This window comes from Calypte anna, chromosome 4A (assembly GCF_003957555.1).
Source record: "Calypte anna isolate BGI_N300 chromosome 4A, bCalAnn1_v1.p, whole genome shotgun sequence".
Classification (NCBI taxonomy): domain Eukaryota; kingdom Metazoa; phylum Chordata; class Aves; order Apodiformes; family Trochilidae; genus Calypte; species Calypte anna.
This window is the reverse complement of record NC_044248.1, coordinates 14,934,982-14,958,788: the sequence shown is the minus strand read 5'-3', so window position 1 is coordinate 14,958,788 and position 23,807 is coordinate 14,934,982. Positions and strand designations below refer to the sequence as shown.

The following is a 23,807-nucleotide window of genomic DNA, read 5'->3' as shown; positions in this document are numbered from 1 at the left end:
GCTCTCATTTTATATAAAATTATTTTTCAGATTTTTTGTTTTTAATTTTTACAAGGTTTATTACAGGTTTAATTTATTACAGGTTTAATTTATTACAAGGTTTACTAGTGTTTTAAGTAAATATTTGTTGTTTCTAATTTGCAAGTACATCTTTAAATATTACTTAGACTGGCTTGATAATATTTCTTTTTATAAAGCTCAATTTGAAGTCATCTGGGAAAATGTTTATCTAAGTGTTAAAACAATCTGTTCTTTTACTTTCAAGAAGAGTAAATCTGGCAGTATTTTGTTTTACCAACAGAATAAAGAGAGCTACTTTTAAGACACTGGTAGATGAAGTTCAGGAGTTGGAAGCAAAATCTGAGGATCCTGGGGAAGTTGTGCATGGCAAAAGGTACTGTAAAAATCTCTAGATAATTGTGTTTGAAAAAACAAAAAAAAATTAAATATTTTCAGCCTTATACATGCATCAGAGACAAAAATGCTGTTCTTCATAAACCATACAAACAAAAGGCATCTGTAAAGAGGCCTAAGGAGTACTGATACTGTTTGGGTTTTTTTCATATGCTTAGATGTAGATTTTTGCCAAAGGCTGATGTATTTCTCTGCAGCTGACTGTAATGTCTCCAGCTATTACATATAGAGCAAACTTAAGGAACAATTCTTACAATTTCAATTCTGTCATTTTCCGTTGTGTTAACAACTAATACAAAGTTTAAATCTGAAAAGAATTTAAATCTGCATCATTCACTAATACAGTTATAATTTGAGCCTAATCACAAGAAAAAAAAATTAAAACCTGCTTAGTAGCATAAGGAAAAATAGCAAAATTTGTCTAGGATTTGCTGAAATTGACTAGAATAAGTTGGCTTTGTGTCTAATGTCAGTCCAGAGCAAAGAAATCTGACTAGCTTGTGTGGTAAAAATAATTTTAACTAAAGACTCCACAAGAATTCCCCTGTTACATCCTCCTTCGTGGATCAGGCATATCCTTTATATATAAGAGAAGTTAAAACTGAATAATTGGACAATACCTGTATTTAAACTCTGATTAAAGGTGTGCATTCACTAAAATACTTTTTTAATCCTGGCTGAAGTCATAGGAAGCACTTGGTAAACAGGAGGATGAGGTGACAAAGCACCCTTCTCCCCCTCTTCCATTTCATTACTGACATTTGTATGAGCAAGAGCTTTCTTTGCTTGTTCTCATTTTCATGAGTTTTGTGAAGTCTGAACAAAAACCCCAATACTATTGATACTTGCTTTTCCTGTTCCTTCTTTCCTTTGGACGGCTGCTTTTTTTAGTAGCTTCATGAAAAAGGGCTTAGCCAGGACGGCTGATTTCCTACCAAGGTATGCATGGAAAGAGACCAGAAAAAAACACAGCCACCTCTTTTATTCTAGGTTTAATTTTCTAGAAGTACCTTTTGTTCATAATTTGCCTTTCTCCTTCAGTCCTACTGTATCCCTCCTGCAATTCTGTGGAGGATTCAGCTTACTACGATCTACTAGGTTTGAGACCAAATTATGCTGGATACCAAGGTGATGCTCACCAGTTTTAGGGTAGAATTCAAGGTAGAATATCCAGCAGATATGAATGTTTGCTCCTACTATTCCTTTCTTTTCCTAGGAATTTATTTTCACAAGAACATTTTGTCTCTAGCAGAGTTCATCTTTCCTGGTACCATAGACAAATACCAGGAGAGGTACCCAGAGGCCTAGAAGCTCATCCTGCCACCTGTAGAACACCCAGTAGTTGGCTACATAGGAGCAGGTATCTGCAGAGTGGCTCCCATCAGGCCTAAATGCTGTCTTCGTGCCAGCAGCTTCATACTGAAAGTACTGTAAAATCCCCTAGATGATGTGATCTCTGCATCGAGCACTTTTCCATCATCACTGCAAGACCCAGTTAGTGCTTGCAAGAGTAAGTGTTCTTACCTTTAAAGATGATGTAAATTGTTACAGATGCCTCACTTCAGCTGCAGTGCTCATTCAGGCAGATCTTCAACGGAAGATCTTTCTGCAGCATTTCCATCTCCTTTATCAATGTGCTGAGCTTTGAGCCAGAAGCAATCTATGCTGTGGGCTCTTTTGTGAGGAGCAAAAAAGCTGTAAAAGAACAAGTTACAGAAAAGAAAGCAGACATTAGTACTGGAGAGTGCTAAATGGGGAACAACTTGGGGATGCAGAAGAAAGTATGGTAATGTTCCTTTTTATTGTTCTCTGCTTGCATTCCCAAGATTTCTCTTTCATTCCTGATTTCAGCTACTTTTACTTCAGCTGTCCAGACAGTATTGTCTTACTTCATCCTACAGAATGTCTTCCATATCTCTTCTCCTTATTTAGGTAAAAGGAACTTGGTAGTTTCACCACTAGTTTTATAATTATCTGTTTATCCCACTATGAAGAAGTTAGGAAGGCTTCATGAATGATTTATTTTCATTAAGAATTTCTTAGATCCATTCTTTATCCACAAAATAACTTCTAGACCTGTATTCTTTGAAGTACACAAGCATCCACCTAACATGCAAATAGACATCTTAATATCTCTAAAAGATTTGTTCCATCCGTGATTTTTTAAAATAACATCTGAATTCAGGCAAGACAGCCAAAACTTCACCCATTGTGGTGAAAGTATTCTTTGTTAAAGAAACAATCTGATGAACTGACTTACTTGCATCTTCAGAAACTTGATTGAACTGTTGTAAATATTCTTGACTCTCCAAAATTGCAGAAGCCTGGATTAACTAGTTACCAGTGCAAAGTAGCTAAATTGGTAAGGAATGTTCTTCATCTATTTTAAATACATATCTGTGACTTCTTTATTCTTGAGTTGTAGTGCTTTTCATGTAAAAAGGAATAGTTATTTTTTACAAACTTATTTAGTATTTTTCAGCACCAAATAATATTTTCTGGTGTGCGTACCTCAGAAAGTACCTTTTTATGTCATAGCAGAAGAAAGGATTTGTTCTTATGAAATGCCAAAATAAGCTAAGAAGATATAAATATAAAGGTTGTGGGCACATCTTTAGAGATACATACTGCAAATGCTGCTTCATATAAGCATTGGTTTTCATTCAGTCTGCTTGGAAAATTTTTTTAGATCAGGTAAGTGGTTGGGCAGGAATCTATAAAGTAGTATTTTTTTTTTCTATAAATGAGATTAATTGCCTGTAAATGCCTGCATACATTTCATGTTCATAAATAGTTAATATTCTACTTGTAGGTACAGTTACACATAATGAACACAGGCATTTAGTTACTGTGATTTATCACTGGTTACTTGTGTAACCAGGCTTTCTTGAGTTCCCATGTAGATTTTTAAATATGCTTTTGAATGGTAACAGGGTGATTAATAATATAGAGCCTGCAGGATTTCTTCAAATCTAGAAATAGAGGAGAACTTAATACCTGAATAGTTGGAAGCACTTTTCTGAAATGTATTTCCCTAATTTTTTTATTAATCTTGTCACTTTTAACAGTTTATTGCTCTGAAGTGAAAAACAAAACTCCTATACAGCTAGCTTATGAAAACACTGAGAGTAAGGTGTGTCTCTGTACTCCAACCTCTCCACTCTTGTACAGTCAGCAGATGCCAGCTGCTTTCCTGGAATTGGTACCTAATGCCTTTTTTACAAGGAAGTCTTATTCCATCTTTTCATTCAAAACACAGTCACAGAAGCAGTTTCCCCTGTTCCTTACCCTGTAAATTCTGCAGTTAGCAAATATCTATGGGAGTGGGGCTAGCAGGTTTATTTCCATCATCCATCTTGGAAAAAGCAAGCTGTTACTTCCTGGTATATGCTTTATCTACCAGACTGGAGTGGAAAAGAAAGGGAAGACAGACCATTAGCATCTCCAGTTTAAGATGGTGGTTCGTCTTCATGTGGATATACTCACTGAAGAAAGAATGAACATTTCTAATGCAATTATTTGAATGCTTATCTAGTACGGGAGGTGGTCTGGTTCCATTTTTTTGCACCATTTAATTTGGTAGGTAGCCTAGGGAAGGTAAGTCTGTTGAGCTAATTGACAGTAATATTATAAAGTAATTTGGCTGATCAAAACTCAGTAACATAGGTATGTGAAATCTGTATGATTGCTACCTCCTTAAAAAAGAGACAACATCAGTAATCTAGGAAAACCAGAAAAAATTAAAATCACTAAATACTCAGAATAAACATAATATTTTAAATCTTTTGAGTGAACTCATTGTTAGACCAGCACTCATGGGGGCAAGGGCTGGATTTTTCCTAATTGGAAATGTTTAAATGATAAATTGGTATTTCTCTGAAATGCAAGCTCTTAATTCACAGTCAAGAAGTGAATTCAGAAGTTAATTTAGAGGAAGAAATTAAGGGGGTTTTTTGAGGTGTTTTTTTTTAATGTAGTCTCTTGAACATCCTTAATACATTACCAAAATTGTCAGGTTTCAAAGGCTTTCTGAGCTATGGCTACCTGTTTGGTAGTGTGGATCCTACTTGAGAGAACTTTAAATGTAAGAAGGATGCACAGTAAGGAGACCTGATTCCTTCACTGCTCCATTCACTACTGTTTCCAGCTGGTGCTTGAGCCTCAGTTTAAAAACTGTTTAATACTCCTGTTTTCTACGTGGGCTAAAATGGAGAGTAGCTTGCATCACATTGAAGCACAATAAATGCACACACAAAAAAACACAACACACTTGGTACTACTGAGAAGGAAGGAGATGGGTGGAAGTGACCAGTGTCTGGTAGTAGTAGTAGTAGTCTATTGGGGTATGAGCTCCAGAAAAATACCTTCTAGAGTTTGACATGGAATACACCTTGTTAGACTGCTTCTCATGGCAGCAGTGTATTTCTGTGTGCACAGCTGAAGGAGCTTACCCTCCATCTTCTTTTCCCATCCCTTGGGGGTATTGTGTCAATAGAGGCCAAGAACACTTTCCTATGTAAGAAAGTCTGTAATTCAGCCTGGCACTAACTGGGCCACCTTACATCAAGGAACCCAGTGCTTTCCCTTTATGTTGCATTTTTCTAAAGGAGTCACACTCAGATGTTCACAAAACTATTATCAGTGCACAACAATGCTCCAAACAGATATTTTGACTGTACTTGTTCTGTGACAAGTAAGAACATTACCAGGAATCTGGACTTTATAATCTACACTCACACATGCTTTTAATCATCTTAATAATTGGTTCAGTCACAACTGAAAAAGAGCATTGAGACTTGTAATTAAGTAATTCGGTTTAATAGACTGAAAGATGAAAGGATACTGTAACTAGTAAGTAAATATTTTTCACACATATCCACTTTTTTCTAGCTTAACTGAAAGAGCACAACTGTTGAAGAATGTTTTTAGGAAGAACCATGTGAACTTGTATCGCTCGGACTCTCTGCAGCAAAACTTACTTCGTAAGTGTTCACTGACAAATAAATAAAAATTAATATTCATTAATAATGTAGAAGTAAAATTCTACCTTTCACTTCATTTGTTTCTAGTAAAGATGCAATATCCTAAATCCAGTAGATGATGTTCTTTGTTGATAGGTTTCTCTTTATTCCTAAAATACTGCATAGAGTTCTTTCTGCTATTTTATAATTGAAAAATTACGTAAGAAACAGTATGGGTTTTCTACCTACTAATTGCTGAAAAGAGTATTATGATTAAGGTCTTTGATAAATTGTTTTTATTAAAGCTTTAACAAAAATATCTGATCAAGACTTAACTGGTTCCTCTTTTGTTTTATATCTGCAGATGGCTATGCCTTCTCTCAAGATGAACATGGAATAGTTTCCCAGTCTGAAGTAATAAGAGCTTATGATACCACAAAACAAAGGCCTGAGGAATGGTGAAGGAACACAGCTCATTATTTAGGCCTTAGCAGTTACTTTTGTGAGACAGACTACTGGATCTTTGCTGGGAGCTGCAACCATCACCCAGTTATCAGAGATTTAAAGATCTATGATGGTCTTGTTCCATAAAGTTTGGATTTGTGTATTCAGTAGACATAAGCACTGTGCAACTATACTGTAACACGCCATCTCTAAATTTTTTAACAAGTATTTGCTTAGTCTTTGTAATCAGATTGGAATTTACCTTGTATCTTGCCAGCTTGCTTATTGTACAATGAAGTTGTTGCACCAATACTGGTGTCATATGCTCAGAAGGCAATGGTCCGATCATAAAACATACTTGTCACTGACAGACCATTAGCATTGGTGAAGGTTTTCCAGTGTTAATATATTTAAAGACAGTTGATAACAAGCCTTTGATTTCAGCAAGTGCTGAAAAAATATTATCTTAATGGTGTTAATCCACCTTCTCCAAGAAAGATTTTGAGATGTTTATAGTTGTTTGTGTCAAACTAACCTAAAAATGTTTGCCAAAGAAGTTCCATAAATGTTTGCTGTCGTTATAAATAATTGGAAAGGAAATGAACTCTAGTCCTGATCTCAGAACTGCATGCTTGAGTCTCTGCACTTGAGAGGAAAGTGTTACAGTACAGTGAGTCTAATTTGAGTGGCCTTTATGGCATTTGCTTTCAAAACTGCAAGTCTTTGCACCTTTGGCCTTATACGAGCTTTTCCTTTATTTTCATTTAATATTGCATATGTTGAAAATGGCTGCCACCTTGTAAAACTGAGTAACTTATTTTTGTTCCATTTTTAAGAATCGCTCTGCCTTACTTCCCCTTGGCAAACTTAGTATTTTTGTGATGCTTAGCCATATCTGCTTTTACTGTAGGTTCAAAAGAATGTTTGTTGTAACTTATTTTTTAAAATTAATTAAATTTTCAACATTTTTATAAATAAATTATTTGAAATGCATACATTGAAATAGAGAGCAAAGCATGCCCTTTGCTAGCCTGTGGTATGTACTGTTTTATTTGCACTAAAGCCACTTCCTCTAAAGGTGTGAAATACATTGCAGCAGCCTCTTTACAACTTACTGGTCATGCAGAATACCTATATACTCTCACCTTTAATTAAAATGGAGAGGAAGTGACTTCAGAAAAAGATACACACCTGGTTTAAGAATTTTTAAAAAAAGGGGGGGGGAGGTCTTAAAGGAGAACATTGTGATAAGATTTTTAAGTAGTTATACTTGGTATTTCTTAGCTTACCATCCAACAACCATCAGGTTTCAAACTAAGAAAAACTACTTTAACTTCAGGATTTAATGAAATCTTCTAGCTTTCAGTTCATGTTTAATTCCAAGTTCAAAAGCTGTGATAATTACATTTTTAATATTTTTTCTATAGTAGCAGTTTGTTCTATTTTTTTGCTAAATTTCTGTGAGTTGCATGGAGTTGGTCTCTTTTTCTTTCCTTTGAATGGAGATTACCTAGATTGAAAATCAGAACAATTACATCCCTGATGATCTGCTAAATTAAGAATTTCCTCTTTGCTCTCCAAATCACCCACTTTCAACTTAAAAGTAACAAGTCATCTACTCCCATCTTTTCTCTGCCCCACTTCTTTAGTCATACACTCAAAGATTGACTTTACCACCTTGCCTTTCATCTAACTAAACACTTGACATCAAACTTTATTGCACTACCCAAGTTTCTTGTGCTCCATTCTAAGAGAAACTTACAAATACACATGGAAAGGCTGACAAAAGGCTCTATATGAAAGTACATATTGAGGAAGGCCCAACAAAGAGCAGGCAGCCTGCATTTCATATGCATGTTATGCAATCTCTTCCTCTCACTTTCCCGGAGTGATTAAACAGAAAACACAGGGACAAAGGGAACGTATCCCACTAGGAACAGTACTGCCAGTCAGTCATGCAGACAAGAACTGCCTTAGAAAAGCCATTTCAGGCATAGATAAATAGATGGATCAATATGGGAGGGCCAAATCACTTGACCTAAGGCAAGAAAAAATTTGAGGGCATGCCCCTTTCCTAAAATGGGGGTTCCCTATTTTCTGTCATCCAAGGGACAATGACCAACTTCAAAACATTTCTGAAATTAACCATGACACTGTTGATCCTTTATAATCTTTCAGTGTACTTAACTCATACAAATAATGATTCAATCCATATGTAACTCTATTTATGGGTAAATTTTTTATTATAATTTTCTTTTCTATTTTATATGGTTTAACTGCTGATTTTGCAGAAAAGGATGGGAAAACTAGAATATATTGCTAAGTATTTATGTTGCAAAATTACATGTATTCTTCCTATGAAATAAAATTCTGTCTCCCTGCTGTAATACAGCTTGTGGATAATAACACACAATATATCCTCAATTTAACTATCTTAATAAGGAGAAAAGCAACTGAAACAGCTTTCAGATCCTAAATTTAGCCTGTAATTTAAGGTATGTAAGAATGGCTTATTACAGCATTTCATCCTTACATCTTTACAGAATTTGAAGTACTATTCCACAAAGTGCATTTTTCATCTTTATTACTTCTGATGGTTTTTTCTTCTGTCTCTATACTTATCTGCATATTTTATGTTATTTATTGTCTGGTAATTAGTGGTTGGAATATACTACTGCTTGGAAATAGTGAAGTAATTCTGGTTTGATTAACCATACTGGTTAATCAAACCAGTTGATAAACTGGTTTGATTTCTCATACAATTGCATTTTAAAACACAAGATATCTATGTGTGCCCATTTTTAAATCAGGTCAGGATAACAATATGCACTTTATTTTCATGTTGCATACACAGCAATCTATTACCATCCTGTTAGTGCACCATATCTATGTTAAAATCAGGGGATCATGGAGATGTCTATTTCAAGAAAAAAAAAACAGTCTAGGCAAAAATGTTTGTAAGTGTCTCTGCTCTTACTGTCGGAAAATTCAAATTTGTATAAATAAAGATTTCACATGGACTTTTCAATCCATTTCACATGTACTGCATAACAATTAAAAAGTTATACAAGTTAGTATTAAAAATTTTCATCAAAAAGTTGAACCAGTGCCATGTAGAAATCAGATATCTTATATAAATATTGTTGCCTGATTTTTTAAAAAATATATACATATATATGTAAATTATTCAAAAGAGTAAGTACAAGAAACAAATTTTAACAAAGCTATTGATAATTTGTATTTGGAACTTTTTCTTGCCATTTCCTAATTTCACACTTACTTTTGCAAAGCAGTTTCAAGAGATTTCTACTTAGTTAGCATGCTGTTTGTATAAAATTATAAATAAAATATTTGGAAACTCTAAGAGATAGCTGAAGATCCTGTCTGTCCACATGCATCTATAAAATTCACTGTGTTATGAAGACAGTGGTTAACTCTCCTAAGACTTCAGTTGCATTTAAACACATCTTGAATGATGAATAATTTGGAACACATATTAAATTTAAGGAGAGATATCCCTTTTTTTTCATGCGTATTCCGTAAAGTCATCTGTAGTTCTGATTAATTTCTCATTGTGTCTGCATGAGGTAATATTTTTAAGTGTTCTGAGGCAATGCATGATGGTTGCAGTTCCCCTTTTCCAATGCCTTTGTTAAAAGTCTGCTCATACCAGGGAGCTAGTGCTATGTCAGCAAATGACTTTGTCAGTTCAACTTTACTCGTACTGAATGTTTTCACTGGTAATAAAACTCAATTAGTTTCTCCTTCCCCCCCTCTGCCTCCACCTCCATTTTCCTCACTGTTAACCAATAGATGTTTATGAAACAAAGGAGTATTTTAGCATTCCAAACCTTGTTCCTGCTTACACAAACCATTATCAGACACAGGCTCCAACTGGGCTGTGTGTGGGTGTCAGGACTCCTCATCTGAGGGTGGCTGTGCCAGGGTGGGCACTGCAGAGGGTTGGTACTTCAACTTCAATGAAAGCATTTCCATGCAGAGAGTGATCTGTAATTGCAAAGCTGTGACCAGAACAAGTTTTGGGTTTTTTAAATCATATTTGACGGTGTTTCTTTACTGTTAGAATAGAAGCCATAAATGCATCGATATTGTTTTTTTACTTCAACGTAATTTTCTCATTAGGATTTTCAGTGTTTGATATGTATGAGCCACTGCAGAAAGCAGTCTGTCCGTAATACTAAAATTTGCATTCAAGGTAAAGTGAGGTTTCACAGCTCCACTAAGCCATTACTGCTGAAACTGTTGTGGAAATTATGAAGCTGCATGAATGAAGACCTTTTGACTCAGTGTTTATGGTAGTTTCTCAGGTTTAGTTTTAACTGGATGTTGAATGCACTGTGGTTTATAAATAGTTCTCTTTCAGTAAAATATTCAGTTCTCTGCAATGTTACATGTCATTTGGCATTTGGTGAATGTGCATGTTTTGAACTGCAAATTTTAAATGTTTTGTCTTTTAATTGTTAAAAAAAATGAATAAACTTTACCATTTAATGAAGAAGCTTTGTTGCTTTCATTGGTTCCAAACATTAGTGATTACTTTCAAAGCATATATATATATATATATATATATCCCATCACCCTATTTTTTTTTTAATTCTTTAAAATTGACATACCAGAAACAGAATTTCACAAATAATGAAGATTTCATATGTTATTAAGGTAAACTGAAAAAAATAGAGAATGATTCTAAGATGTTTTTAAACACTTCATTTGGGATGGCTTTCTCAGTTCTTGTGTGAAGTCCAGAAAAAGTTGTTTGGTTTTGGTTTTGGTTTTGTTTTTTTTTAAAAAAAATGGGGGGGGGGGAAATGTCATCTCCTTTTTCAGACAATCAGGATAAATACAGTATGCTTTAGTTATGATAGCAGCAGGTATTTCTTTCCCCATACATTGGCCACCCACTAAATAAAAATCAATAAATCCAAACCTAAACTGAGTTTTAGTTGTAGATAGGTAACTGATTATATAAACACACCAGGCAATTCATTTTGTGGATTTCATACTCTGCCAAGGCAGGTTTGGTAATAGATGTATCTTTCACGTTGTTAGTGTCATGATACCCAGTCTTTAATGGCAGAGCTGGTTTAAGGAGATTCCACCTCACAGTATGTCATTGCCTCTGTTACACGGACAGTCACGTGGCCATTGAAATTATTCAGGATCTAATCCAGTTTAGAATGATCCAGGCTCCCTTTCAAATCCTTTCTCTCTTATACCAAATGTTGGTTTTAAGCTAAATCATCTCACTAACATGATTTACACCACCGCCTCCTGGATTTGCACAAATCGTAGGTGGAGAGAATAAAAGCAACAGGCACTACTTCTGTCTTTGCTAATAGCAAGAAATTATAGCCTCAATGTAACTGGGGGTAAAAAACTTCACGAGTGTAGAGCAGCAGCCCCTTTAAAGCAGGAGCTCTCTTTAGAGTATCAATTCCACCAAACACATCACAATACACAGAAAAACAGCCATGAAAACTGCCTTCGTAACCTTAATGTTACTGTCAAGCTGTAACTGAACAGTAATGACAAATTAATATTTTAATTGTCCCTTTTTTTTTTTCATCCCATCTGGATTAGCGTTTCAAATAATCCACAAGGTTACATAGCCATATCCTGTACTGCTTACCTAGTTTCAAAGAAAATCCTTCAGACATTCTTGCAAGTAAGTGTAATGTTTTTCTTAGCACTGAAGAGTTTTGATGCATTTTGGAGATACATGCTTAGAAAAACAGAACAAACAGTTGATCTAATTCATGTCACTATTATTCTTTGGCTTGGGTTTCATACATGCCTTCACTAGTTAATGGAGAACAAAGCATTTTGTGCATAATATGAATTATAATAATCACTTTGCTGTTATTTGTTTCATTTTGATTTATTTTAGACTGTAGTATAATGAGTATGAACTACCTCCAGTATTACAAAAGAAATAGCTCCTGTGTCTAAAAAAAAAAAAAAAAAGCAAGCATGGCAGTAAAGCAAGTACTCTGTAAATGTTACTTCTGCTAGCAAGCAATTTATTTTAGCTCAAGCATGCAATCTAGCCCTTCAAACTGTTTCATTAGTCATTAAAACTGTATCAGAATGCCATTTGTGTTCTGCCTGCAAGTTTTAGGAAAATTGCTGTTCCCAGAAATCACAGGAGCATCTCATCCCAGTAGGTCCTTTTCATTAGGAAGCAACTTCAGTGTTGTCACCTGGACCCATCTGGGTTGGAAACTACCAGCACAGGTAAAAGCATCCCAGCCCCTGACCCTGCATTGGAACCTCCCTCTCCCTTCAGCTATACAGGTCACTGCCACTGTAGCTACATGAGCAACAACTTATAGGTTCTTCTCTGTCTACCTATTTGCAGATGGTCATAATCACCACTTCACCTGCCCTGCAGGTAACCCACTACAGCTCTTTTTTACAATACATCATCTCTTTTGGCAGTAGACCCTGTCTGCAGGATTTGCTGCACTCTGGCCATCCATCTGAAAACTTACAGACTTACATCAGTCTGATTCAATTAAATTATTCCTGTGTGTCAAGTTCTCCAAGCGTTTCATGAGGTCAAACCCATTATGCAGTATCAGGGGAGGAACAGCAGTAGCTCACAGGGGGTCTTCCCTGCAGGATTTCACATGACACAGCAAACTCCACAGCTTCTGCTTAGGCTGAATAATTGTTTAAATCTTGTGAGCCTGCATGTAAATGTAGCACAAATCCATTTCTGCATTAAAACATCACTAAGTCTGCCTGTAGAGCCTGGCCCATTCCTGGGCACTACCACATGTCCATAGGCAACAAGAGTTCAACTCCTGGCTTCTGGGTGCTCTAAGCCTCTCTCTGATGCACACACTGAACCTCAGCTCTCCACCACTTGGGTCTGGGGCTCTGCTGACTGATCACTCTTTAAAATTGCACCTTCCTCACCAACCGATCAAGCTTCTGCTTCCAGAAGTATCTCAGCTGCCTTGGTTTATTCAATATAAAAAATAAAAAATACTGCTAATTGAAGACAATAGATATTTGGAAAAGTGCAGTCTAATTGTTCTATTATATGTTTCTACTGAATACAAGGAATGATCAGCAGATCGCACCAAGCTGGTATCTATTGCAATACTAAATGATTTTTCCAGTTACTTGAAGAACAGCTCTGTCTGTCTTATCCATTCAAAATCTGCAGTGAAAAAAAGCCCTATAAAATACCAAAGGTGGGCAAAAATTTACCCACGCCTTTCCTTGAAGATTGTTCCTAAAAATTCAAGCCAAAAACACTTCTCTCTCAAGTAGTTTCCCAAATATTTCGAATCTACTTCTTAGACACCTACAAAAAAATGCACACTATTGTCATTATATTAGTTTGTTAACAATTACAACATTCAAGCTAAAATCTATTACTTAAAACATCACAGTATATAGAACTGGTATTTCTGCTTAGACACTGCATTTTCAGCAATAATATCCATTAGAATGTAATGTTAATTATGCAATAAAATATTTAAAAGATTATTTCAAAATATTTTTTCATAAATGCTGAGTTACTGATTGTTAGATATGTGCTATGAAAAAAAATTATTCCACTCTTGAGGGAAAGCCAATAAAGCTTTTCTAAAACACAGATAAGTACACTGCAATCTACAATAGGAGCTCTGTAATGTTAATATGCCACATATATTGTAGGACCTGTAAAACTTGTAGTCAGAATGTTCACCAGATCCTGTACATTGGGAGACTGCGGCTGATAAAACATCTTCCACCTCTTGATAATGTAGATACTGGCACACAGAATTACTTCATTTGTTCACAAAAATAAGTATACAGAGAAGCTCTTTAATGACTGCCTTTTTTTTTCTTGTGTATTTTCCATTTGCTCTCTGCATGTGTTTGGTTTAGACGCATTTTTTTCTTCCATTTGGTTTGTTGGTTTACTTGGCTGAAGGAATGTAGAAGGGCAAACAAGATTTATTCCTAGGGCAGGATGTTTTAAAATAAAATACCCAAACTAATCAGCATAATTTTAACCACATCTTTACCACAGTTACATATCAAAGATATTAATTAACCTATTAGATCATTAGATAGTCAGAATTTTATATTAAATCTGCACAACAGGTGCACAGCTAAAGAAGCAAATAATTTCCAAAAGCAAAACTAACTCTTTTTAAGAGGAAAAAATACATTATAGTTACACCATCAAAATTAAAACTTGCTTATCAAATGTTGTCTGTAGAGAGGCAGACAGATGACACACTATTCCAACCACTCAGTTTATTGATAGTTTTTATATGTGTAACAACTAAATAATTAGTGTTGTCAATGCTGTAAATACATTTAAATTACAAGCTTGTCTTTATATTTTATACACAGCTAATTTTACAAATAGAACTTTATGCTGAGTTTGTCCAACTTTGCTGAGCAAAGAGCCAAAAATAAATACTGCTTTCTGAGAAATGCTTTAATTTTAAGAGAAGTTATCAGTGGTATTACTGAATACATTCTGCTTTTCTCATACATAATTATTTGGCTGCTTGGAACAGGCACATTTTCAACTAGCCTAATTAGTACTCGTTCTATCTATCTTGATTAAAGTTTGCTAATATGCAGTGTAAGTTCAGGTATATTATGTGTATTTAAAAAAAAATATCTCTATAGTAAAATTCTTCCTCTTACTTTCATTGCTCACGAAAGTGGAAAGCAGTCACCTGTTCTCAGGATCTGCAGACTTTTTCTAGTTAATATTACTCCTCTCTTCTCAGGTTTATTGCTGCTTTAGATTACTAGTCTGATTATTATCAGTGGAATGCAACCTGTTTGTTAACTAAGTTCATATAGCATTATGAAGGGTTAAAATGTCATTTTTAACACCATTTTAAAAGTACCAAAATGTTTTTTCTACTTGTCTCTGAAAACACTCAGCACAATTTAGATCCAAGTAGTTAGTTTCTAGAGTAACTAAGTTTGGAGCATTTCACAGTCCCTTTGTGTGATCCAAGTTTGGGAACTGCGATACCAAATGCAGCCTTGCACTTTTCGAGGGCAACTCACCCGTGGCTGTGGTTCTGACTTCTACAACCCCAGCTCATGTCAGTGTGACACCCGGCAGCAGCACCTTCTGAAGGCTGCCTTATTTCTTGACAAATCCTTTCAGCTCTGACTAAAATCGGAACAGCTCTTCCCAGCCAGGGCAGGCTCTGGCTGGAGAGGATACCCAAAGTATGGCGGTGACACCAGAAATCCCGATGGCTGTGTCAGGTGGACTGCATGGGCTGTCTGGAAGCAACCTGACGTATATGGTGGAGGTGACAGTGCCACAGGGCACCCTGGCTCTGCCCGGGGGAAGGAGAACCTGCGAACCGAACCGCCCGTCGAACTGGAACTTGTGGCAGTACTGGACTGCCTCGATGGTGTCCTGAAGCTTGTGGATGCCAGGATCATGGGGAGAGTCTCGGTCTGATAGCTCCGCAGAGAAAACCGAATCGGCTGTGATGGCTGCTTAGGTCTTAAACATGTGCAACAATAAACTGCTACCAGCGAGCCCACGATAATGAAGGCAATAAATATTGATCCAACAATGAGGAATGGAACGTAGATTGGTTCTGGGAGAAGAAAGAATAAGAAAAGCCATGAAAATTAGTCTACTGAAGTAACAGGTCTGATCTGTGGAAATAAACTCTGTAAAGTTTATGAAGCCCCACATCATCTCAGTCAGCCCCACTGGCACACTGAGCTGCTCAGAAGACAGAGCTCCCAACCATTATCGTTAGAACAAAATAAAAGTTAAAACTGTCAACAAAAAGAAATTTTGACTGGTACGTACCAAGTTTTAAGTTACCAACAGTAAAAGCTGTCTGCACCACGTTCAGTTTGCTGGGGTTAGTTAGCCTTTGCTGAAAAATCGCGCTCCTCTCCCTCACCCCCCAAAAATGTCGGGGGTGTCCAATATAGCAGCTTGAATCTGCAAGCAGAGCTCAAACGCTGCAGGCGCTATGAAGTCGTAAGGTGGAAAATAAGCGCAGAATTTGTGGCTTGGGAAACTGGTCTCCGTGTGCGCTGCCGGATTTCTTTTGTTTGAAAACCCGACGGCCCTTGCACAGTGTGGCTGTGCCCGCCGAGCACCTGAGCTCACTCTCACCTCCGGAAAAAACGAAGCACGCCACAGTAAAGTTTGCCGATGCAAACGGAAAAAAAAAAAATGCGCCTTACAGCCAGCACGGACCCAGCTGCCGGCGCCCTTTTTCACCGTGAAGTCAGGACGCCGAGTGAAAACCCGGGCACCCGCTCCCGCAGCCGCAACCCGCGGCCCCGCACGCCCGCCGCCGCCTCCCTCTGCGCACCTGGAGCCGCGCCCGCCGCCTTCCCTCCCACCGGGCCGAGCCAAACCAAGCCGAGCCGGGCCGGGGAGCGGCCGCAAGACTGCGGCCGAGGGATGCTGCGCGGGGGTCGGCTCCCGCCCGCCCCGGGTCCCACGGGCCGGGCACTCACGGGCGGTGACTCCCGGGTCCGGGGGCTCCCGGTCGTTGGTGCAGCCGCCCTGCTCCAGGCGGGCCTCGGCGGCGGCGCAGCAGTAGCGCAGCGCGCAGGAGCCGCAGCAGATGGTGGCGGCCGCCGTGTCGAAGCCCTCGGGGCACTGGAAGCCCTCGTGGTAGCCGCCCTGCCCGTCCACCCAGCCGTGACAGAACTCGCCGCCGCCGGTCTGGCCCCCGCCGCCGCCGCCCAGCAGCCCCAGCAGGAGGCAGCGCAGCAGCAGCAGCAGCGCCCGCCGCCGCCCCGCCATCGCCCCAACGCCGCCGCCGCAGCCCGCCCGCCCCGCCGGGGCAGCCAGGGGGCGGCCCCGGTGCGGTGCGGGGCCTCCTGCGCTGCGTCCGGGGGTGGAGGGCAGCTCCCCTCCCGCCCCCCGGCCCCGCCGACGAGCCCCCCCGGGGCCGCCCCCGCCGCGCTTACCTGTCGGCCCCGGCGCTCCCCTCCCCGCGGATCTTCGGTCCCCTCCGCTCCGCACATCGCTGCCCCTCCGCCCCGTCCCGTGTGACTGGGCCGGTTCCGCTCCGTCCCGGTTGGTCCCACGGGGCACAGGGGTCGGCGTTTGTTTTTTGGGGGCTTCTTCCTCTCGGCAGCTCGGGTGCCCGGCTCATCTGGGAAGCGGCAGAGCCGGAATGCGGGCACCTTCCATCCCAGCACACCGCAGCACGACCCTGTGGTTCCTGCCAGCCCGACGCCTCGAAGCAGAAAGGTCTCCTGAACGGGCACTTCATTAACGCAGACCTGCGCTCCTAGGAGTTAAAAAACACAAGCACAGAGCATGATTTATTACAAGGACTCTCTGCTTTTAAACCTGTTTCCTTTCCTCGGTACTTTTTCTGTGCAAAGACATATAACAGTGTATCCGCAGAAGATTTATAGCCTCTTTTCGTCAAACACCAGGCCCGTCACCTCTATTTTCCAGAGGGAGAGGGCGAGTGTGGGGCTGAGGAGGAGGGACACATCTGTTCTGTGAGCGCCTGATCGTTTTTCTGCTGCAAGAGTAATAGCAAGTCACCAAGCATTAGGAAAACCACAAAAGGAACTGCTTATTCATTTATTCTAGAGGAAAAAAAATATCTTAAATGAACTGAGCAGATTTGGACTTTTGGTTTGAGCAAAGAAACGTTTCTTTGAAAGATGTGTCCCCTGTGAGCTATCTAAGAGGCACTCCTGCACTTACTTTTTAGCAGTAAAAGAGCTTATGAAACTAGCATTATATTAAAGTTAGGGTGAGCTAAAAAATTCATTTTTACTGCATCTGAAACTTCTGCCATCATTTACTGGTGGGATATGAATATGTATATCAGAGTCTGACCACTTGTCAAACATTTTGAATGCCTGTGTCACTAATTTCCAGAGTTGGCAGGTTTGGTGAAACAAAAGGAACAAAGTGTGCTGTGTACCAGCAATAAAACTGTGAGCAGAGAGCCATCTATCAAGACCTTAGACTTCTGTCCAACCTCAAATAAAGTCCAAAAGCATGATATTTGTCTTTTTCTTTTAACTAATCTATTCTCTTTCTTCATTTTTTTTTCCTGTTTTGATTTCTTTAAATAAAACCAATAATACTGGATAAGAAGAAAAAAACAAAACAAAAAAAAAAACCAAAAAAACCAGGGGAAAAAAAAAAAAAAAAAAAAAAAAAGGCAAAAAAACCCCCAAAATGTTATTTATGGCATTTAACAGGTTTAGGTATAGGAATGACAAAATTGGATCTTAAAGAAAAGAAAACAAGTTTTGAACATGAAGATGTGATACTCTGTTCTCTTCTGTATTTTCATTTTGAAATTATGGTGTGAATTAAACTTGCCCCAGCCATCCTGACCCTGAGTTCTAAGTTTTTATAGGCCAATGTTAAATATTAATAGAGTTTTGCCTTTGCTTCACTGTGGTTTTAGAGCAAACATAGCCTTCATGGAATATTTTACACTGTATGACTTTACCTAATCCAGCTTCCAGGAAGGTCAAAAGGAATCTCTCTGTGGACCAGAAGCAGGAGTGCAGTAAGGTCTGCATGGTATGTTCAGCTGGCCTCAGGTGCAGAGGATGGAGAGATAACAGATCCATCCTGTCAGATTTGCAGGAAAGCCACATTTGGTAGGATTTGCTAAGTAAATGCATCAAAACTCATATGTTGGTTTTCCTAATTAATTCATTATATTAAAATAAATAAATAAATAAATAAAAAGAGGGTGGGGAGGGGGGAACACGAAGACAATTGGGGAGGCCCCCAGTCCTCAGGCATCAGCAATATTTTGACCCGGGTTTATTTCTCCTGAGTTGCATCTTTGGTGCTCAGATTGTTAATAAAAATTTTGTCTTTGTGTCCCCCCTTCAGGCCGAGGCTGCACTCTGCTCCCTTCTTGTGTAACTGATGGCAGCTGTACAGGTCCACGAAGCAGAGACAATTACCTTTCTCTTTATTTGAATCCCAAATTGCCCCATCCTGCAAGAAAAAGGAAAAAAAAACAAACCACCAAACCCTGCAGGGGCTAAGTGTTTTCTTGAAAGTGTGTGTGATGCTGGTTTATTTTTGTGTGGGTAACATTTCTGCAAAGTACCCGTACTCACTTTGTTTATTATTTATCTTAACTGAAGCCTCCTAGGTGATACATCACCATAAATCTTGAATGAAAAAGCCCTATTTAGGGCTATTGCTCTGATTGGTGTTGTTTAAAAACTTAGGGTTAAAACTCATGTAGATGAGAGAAGTCATGTAGCAGGTGAAGATAATTTCTTTGATACTGTCAAAGAAATGTCACCTGTCACCTGCAGGGCCACACGCAGAAGTTTCCTGTCCAGGGAGGACTGGGGGGAGCACTGGGATGTTCCTCAGCTCCCACCATGTCTCTGCTCCTCTTCTGGCTGCAGAGTCTGATGTCACTGCCTTCCAATTTGGGACAGACATGTGAAACCCATAAAGTGTGTTTTGGTTGACTGAGTCAAGGGAAAATGTGGTGCTTCTCTTCTTTCTTTTGTCTCACTTTTTTTTGAGCGTTATTTCATATCTGGGATGGAGGGCTCGTACTGGACTGTTTTGGGTTGAGAGCTGCAGCTCTGACACTCAAGATTTCATTATTTATTTCTGATTAAATATTTCTAATTTGATTCATTATTTCTAATATGATTTTTTCTTCTGAATAAATATTTCTAAGATGTGGCCACCACTGCATTGTTTTTCATCCTGGTCAGGAATATGACCGTGTTTTCTGAAGTCCCTCAGGAGTCCTTGAGGAGTAAAGTTACATAGGCCAACTTTGAAAAGCAGCACCTCTTATGCTTGCCCACAACTAATCTGTTGAGAAAGCCAGTTACAGCTTGTAGAGAAGAACGTAGAAGTCAGGCTATCTCAGGCTATTGACTGTCAAAGGAAGTGAAATTGGTCACGTTATAAATGCCTCAGGGTCCACTCAGTAAGTAGGATGTTGGGTTGCTGCTATCTTGATATATATATAAGCATATCACAGTAATGTTCCCTTATCTGAAATTTGTAGCACTGCTAGGTGAAGGAGTTAGATTCAGACTTCAAAAATTATTTTCTTCCTAAGGTACCCAGAGCAGAAGCTATCTTCAAGCCAGCAATGCAGCCATCCGTGTTCAAAGGACAATACTATCCCAGCCACCCCTCATCTACCCTTCAGGAGATCACTCCTGTCTTACATTTGAGATCTACAGAGACCATGTACTGAAAGATGAAGAGATTTTCTTACATACAGTAACTTATATGCACTGAATGTATCTCTTCTATACAACCACAGCAGTGCTCTCTGCTCTCTCTCAGCATCCAGGCAGATGCAGAGCTGGAAGGAGTAGGAGAGCAAGGACAGATGTCTAGAAGAGATAAGAACTGGTGATCTTAGGGGATGTGCAGTTATCCTTCCTTCACTCCAGTTGTGGCTAAATATAGCCTGTCATGGCTACCAGGAGGGGTTTCTGAAGAGGTGTTTAATTTGCTTTTAAACCAGAAATTCCCGTGCTGTTGAATTCAGAAAGTCTCCAAGCAATGTTTCTCAATTATGAAAAAGTCCAGTAGGTAACTATATCACCAACTCTAGCCAACAGCAACAGCCAATAAAATCGTAAAGAAAAAGTCAAAAAGAATGTGTAAAAATGTCTTGTATTTCTTACAGCTATTTTTCAAGAACTGAACATGGGAAAATGTTTTGACAACCAGAAGACTGAAAAATTGTCACATTTTGACTACTGTTTCACCTGAAAAATGCTGATCAGCCATAAACTGGCACATAGCTCCTTCTTTGTAACTTCCAGAGACAGAATAAGTTATTGATAAGAAACAACTATATTTTCTAATAATCTTTGTGACTCTACCTATTTTTAAGCAATACCAAGCTTAGCTGCTGCTGGTGGAAAGCTTGGTATGCTTTTGCCATGCAATTCTCTGTTCCCCTGAACAGAAGACTTTGTGCTATAGTCATATTAATGAATAGTGCTACAGAAAGGTCAGGGGAGAGAAATAGCATCAGTCAGACCTGCTTTGCTCTGAAGCAGTGTTCACTTCTTTTTCCTTGCAACAGAATTAATGAACAAAAAAAAAATGGGAAAAGATGTGAGACATCCTGACATTTGAGTGTAGAAAGAAACTTTTCTTACCAGGGAATGAAGACAACTGTTTTGGTTTTTTTTTTTCATGTACATCAATAAAAATCATATTTGATTTAATATTTAATTTAATAAATAAAATTTAATATTTACCAATGCTATTTTTTTTCAAAAGAGCTATTCCTTAATATAAAGACACTATTCTAAGATTCTGTGATTAACAGAGCACTTAATATATGAGTCTAAGTTTGAAAGTATTCAGTTGCCTTTTTAAATTATTATTATGAAATTAAAGAATGAGAATAACTGATAATTAATGTGTGGAGAATTTTCCAGATAGACTGGTTATAGAGTTCATTAAGTCTTAAGTAAGATGCATCCTTTGCAGAAGTATGGGGGAAATTGTTTTGTAGGATATATTAATATCTAGTACCAGTAAATTGTTTTTCACACACCAAAGATCTACACAAATATAATCATAGAATAGTTTGGACTGGAAGGTACCTTTGAAGGTCACCTAGTCCACCCCCTGCAGTGAGCAGGGATATTTTCAACTAAATCAGGTTGCTCAGAGCTCTGTCAACCTGAACTTGAATGGTTCCAGGGATGGAGTTTCTACCACTTTCTGAACAACCTGTTTAACCACCCTCACTGTAAAAATTTTCTTCCTTGTATCTAGTCTGAATCTACCCTCTTTTAGTTTAAAATCATTAACCCTGAAAAAAAGTCTGTCCTCCCCTTTTTGCAAGCTTCCTTTAAGGCTGCAAAAATAATTCATGCATAATTCATTAGATGCACTGAATGAATCTCTTCTATACAACCACAGCAATGGATCCTCTGGATTTAAAAGAATAATTCCTGGTAAATGAAACTGTTCCCTGGCATTGCATTCAGCAACCAATTAGATAATTTTATTAAATACTTTAATAGTACAAATAGGAATTCTTAAAATGCTTATATTACTGCTGCTAAGAATTGATTCTGAGCATTACATAGCTGCTAACCAACGCTACAAAACAGGGCCAAATCCCCCATCTTCAAACATGGGAGCATTTCCACAGCTTCTGTGGCTCATTTCCTCCACACTCACTTCCTCAGGCTACATTTCACCCAGCTGAGGACCACCCATTCAGGTTTGTGTTTGTATCATTCTGTTTCATAAAAGATTTTGTTCTGCCCATTCATTGTATTTTTTCTGTCTTTGGCATGGTTCTTAACACTTCCTATGTATAGCAGATTTCCCAAAGTATGTAAAACACTGCAGATCTGGAAAAAAACAACCAAACAAACAAACAACAAAAAACAAACAAAAAAAAACCCCCACCAGCATTTGAGGACATAACTTTGATCTGTATTTATAATAACACAATCAGTGAATGAAAGATTAGGTGAGTTTAAAGTCTGAAACCCTTGTTCTTTGCTCCAGTGGGTGAGTAGGATTTAGGGAACAACTTCTCCTCAGCTGAGCCCAGCCCAGGGCAAGTGAGGGACTGGGTAAACCTGGCACCATTTTGAGTAGCAGCAAAGCTGCTGCAAGATGTGCATTAGCAGCTCCCAAGCCAGATGGGTCCTGCCATTCAGCTAATCCAAGCTGATGCCTCTGGCCATCAGTAGCTGTTTCAGGGGAGGTAAGAAGCCCTACAACATCATGCTTAGCTTCCCCGTGCAGTGAGAAAACTGTGTTAGGCTTATGCTGTATATCTGGATTGCATGAGTGCAGAGGAAATATTTGGGGTTTCTGGACTGAAGTGCATGGTCTTGAAATTTACCCAAACAAGATTTATGAGCAGGAAAGAGGTGTTACCTAGTGAGCTGAATATATACCATTTTTATACTTTGGATCTGTAATAATTGGGGACTGGCTTTAACTCAAGTCTTAGAACAGGCACACTAATATTCTTTCCAAAATATTTTGCTGTTAATTTTTTAAAGGCAACTGAACATTGAGCAGACGCTTTCACTCAGCTGTCCTTTTTCTGAAATAATACAGCAAACTGAAAGACCCGTAAAGTGTATAACCTGACGTCTGAATGTACTTCTCCAAACAGCACAACCCTGTATTTCTGGGTGCTGTGTTTCATTTGCTTTTGTGTTTCCTACTCAATGGTTTGTTAAAGTCTCATCACAGGTCTTCCAGACTTGTTGGTGAATTGGTAAGTTAGGATTGGCTCTCACCATCATCACTTGTATCTCCATCTTTGTGTGCAAGTGCAATACCCATGCACTCTATGGTGCACCAAACAAAGCTGCCACCAAAACGAGCTGCTGGCATTCAGTGCTTCAGCTTGAGAGGGACTGGGTTGGTTTGCAGTGGTTATCTGAGGGAAGATTTTCACTGGAAACCTTTTAGCAGGCAGCCACTAAATGTGATTTATAGCCCTCTCACCTAATATCTTCTCCACTTGTGGTTCTGCTGGAGGGGAGAGCAAAAGCCTTGCACATCAGCATTGGATCTAGATCCTTCTTAAGGGCTTCTGAGTCAGGTCCAGGAGCTCACTTCTGCTCAAGCCAGACAGCCTCATGCTCCCTCTGTCCTTTCCCATATTGATCTCCACACTCATTTTCCTGCTTGGGAGATAAAATTTGGGAGAAGGCAAAAAACTGTATCCCCTCCTATGTGCTTATGTGCTAATCATCAAATGGCTGTCCTGAAACCCAGCGTTGAGGAACAAAAGTCAGCTCAAACCCTTCTGGCTGGCATCAATTGTACTTCACCAACAGACTGTAGGGTCTGACCCCTAGTCCCTGGCAAAAGCTAGGCTGCTGCTGTCTGCTGCTCTCCCCATGGTCAGTGGATCTAAAGATTTCAGCCACCAAATCTTTCCTGGCAGTGCCCACAAGCACTGAGAGGGCCTGGAGGGGCAGGAAGGGCAGCAGTTACCTATCTTATACTTCTGC

At 38.9% G+C, this 23,807-nt stretch overlaps 2 protein-coding genes across 4 annotated transcripts in view; one reads left to right on the top strand and one right to left on the bottom strand.

Annotated features, from left to right (window-relative positions):
- Positions 1-8,255, top strand: part of ATP8A1 (ATPase phospholipid transporting 8A1) — a 97,479-nt gene extending 89,224 nt beyond the window's left edge. For all 3 annotated transcript variants that reach the window (XM_030449745.1, XM_030449746.1, XM_030449747.1), the window contains 3 exons: positions 302-394; positions 5,305-5,396; positions 5,740-8,255. In XM_030449745.1, the coding sequence (XP_030305605.1) occupies positions 302-394; positions 5,305-5,396; positions 5,740-5,837 (283 nt within the window). In that variant the 3' untranslated portion in view covers positions 5,838-8,255. The remainder of the gene's footprint in view (positions 1-301; positions 395-5,304; positions 5,397-5,739) is intronic.
- A 6,720-nt stretch (positions 8,256-14,975) lies between these two features.
- Positions 14,976-23,130, bottom strand: SHISA3 (shisa family member 3). The gene is made up of 4 exons (XM_030449954.1): positions 23,085-23,130; positions 16,773-17,098; positions 16,314-16,548; positions 14,976-15,427 (listed from the first exon to the last, which is right to left on the bottom strand). Exons 1-4 carry the CDS (start codon positions 23,128-23,130, stop codon positions 14,976-14,978), a joined length of 1,059 nt encoding a protein of 352 aa, XP_030305814.1.
- Positions 23,131-23,807: the final 677 nt, after the last annotated feature.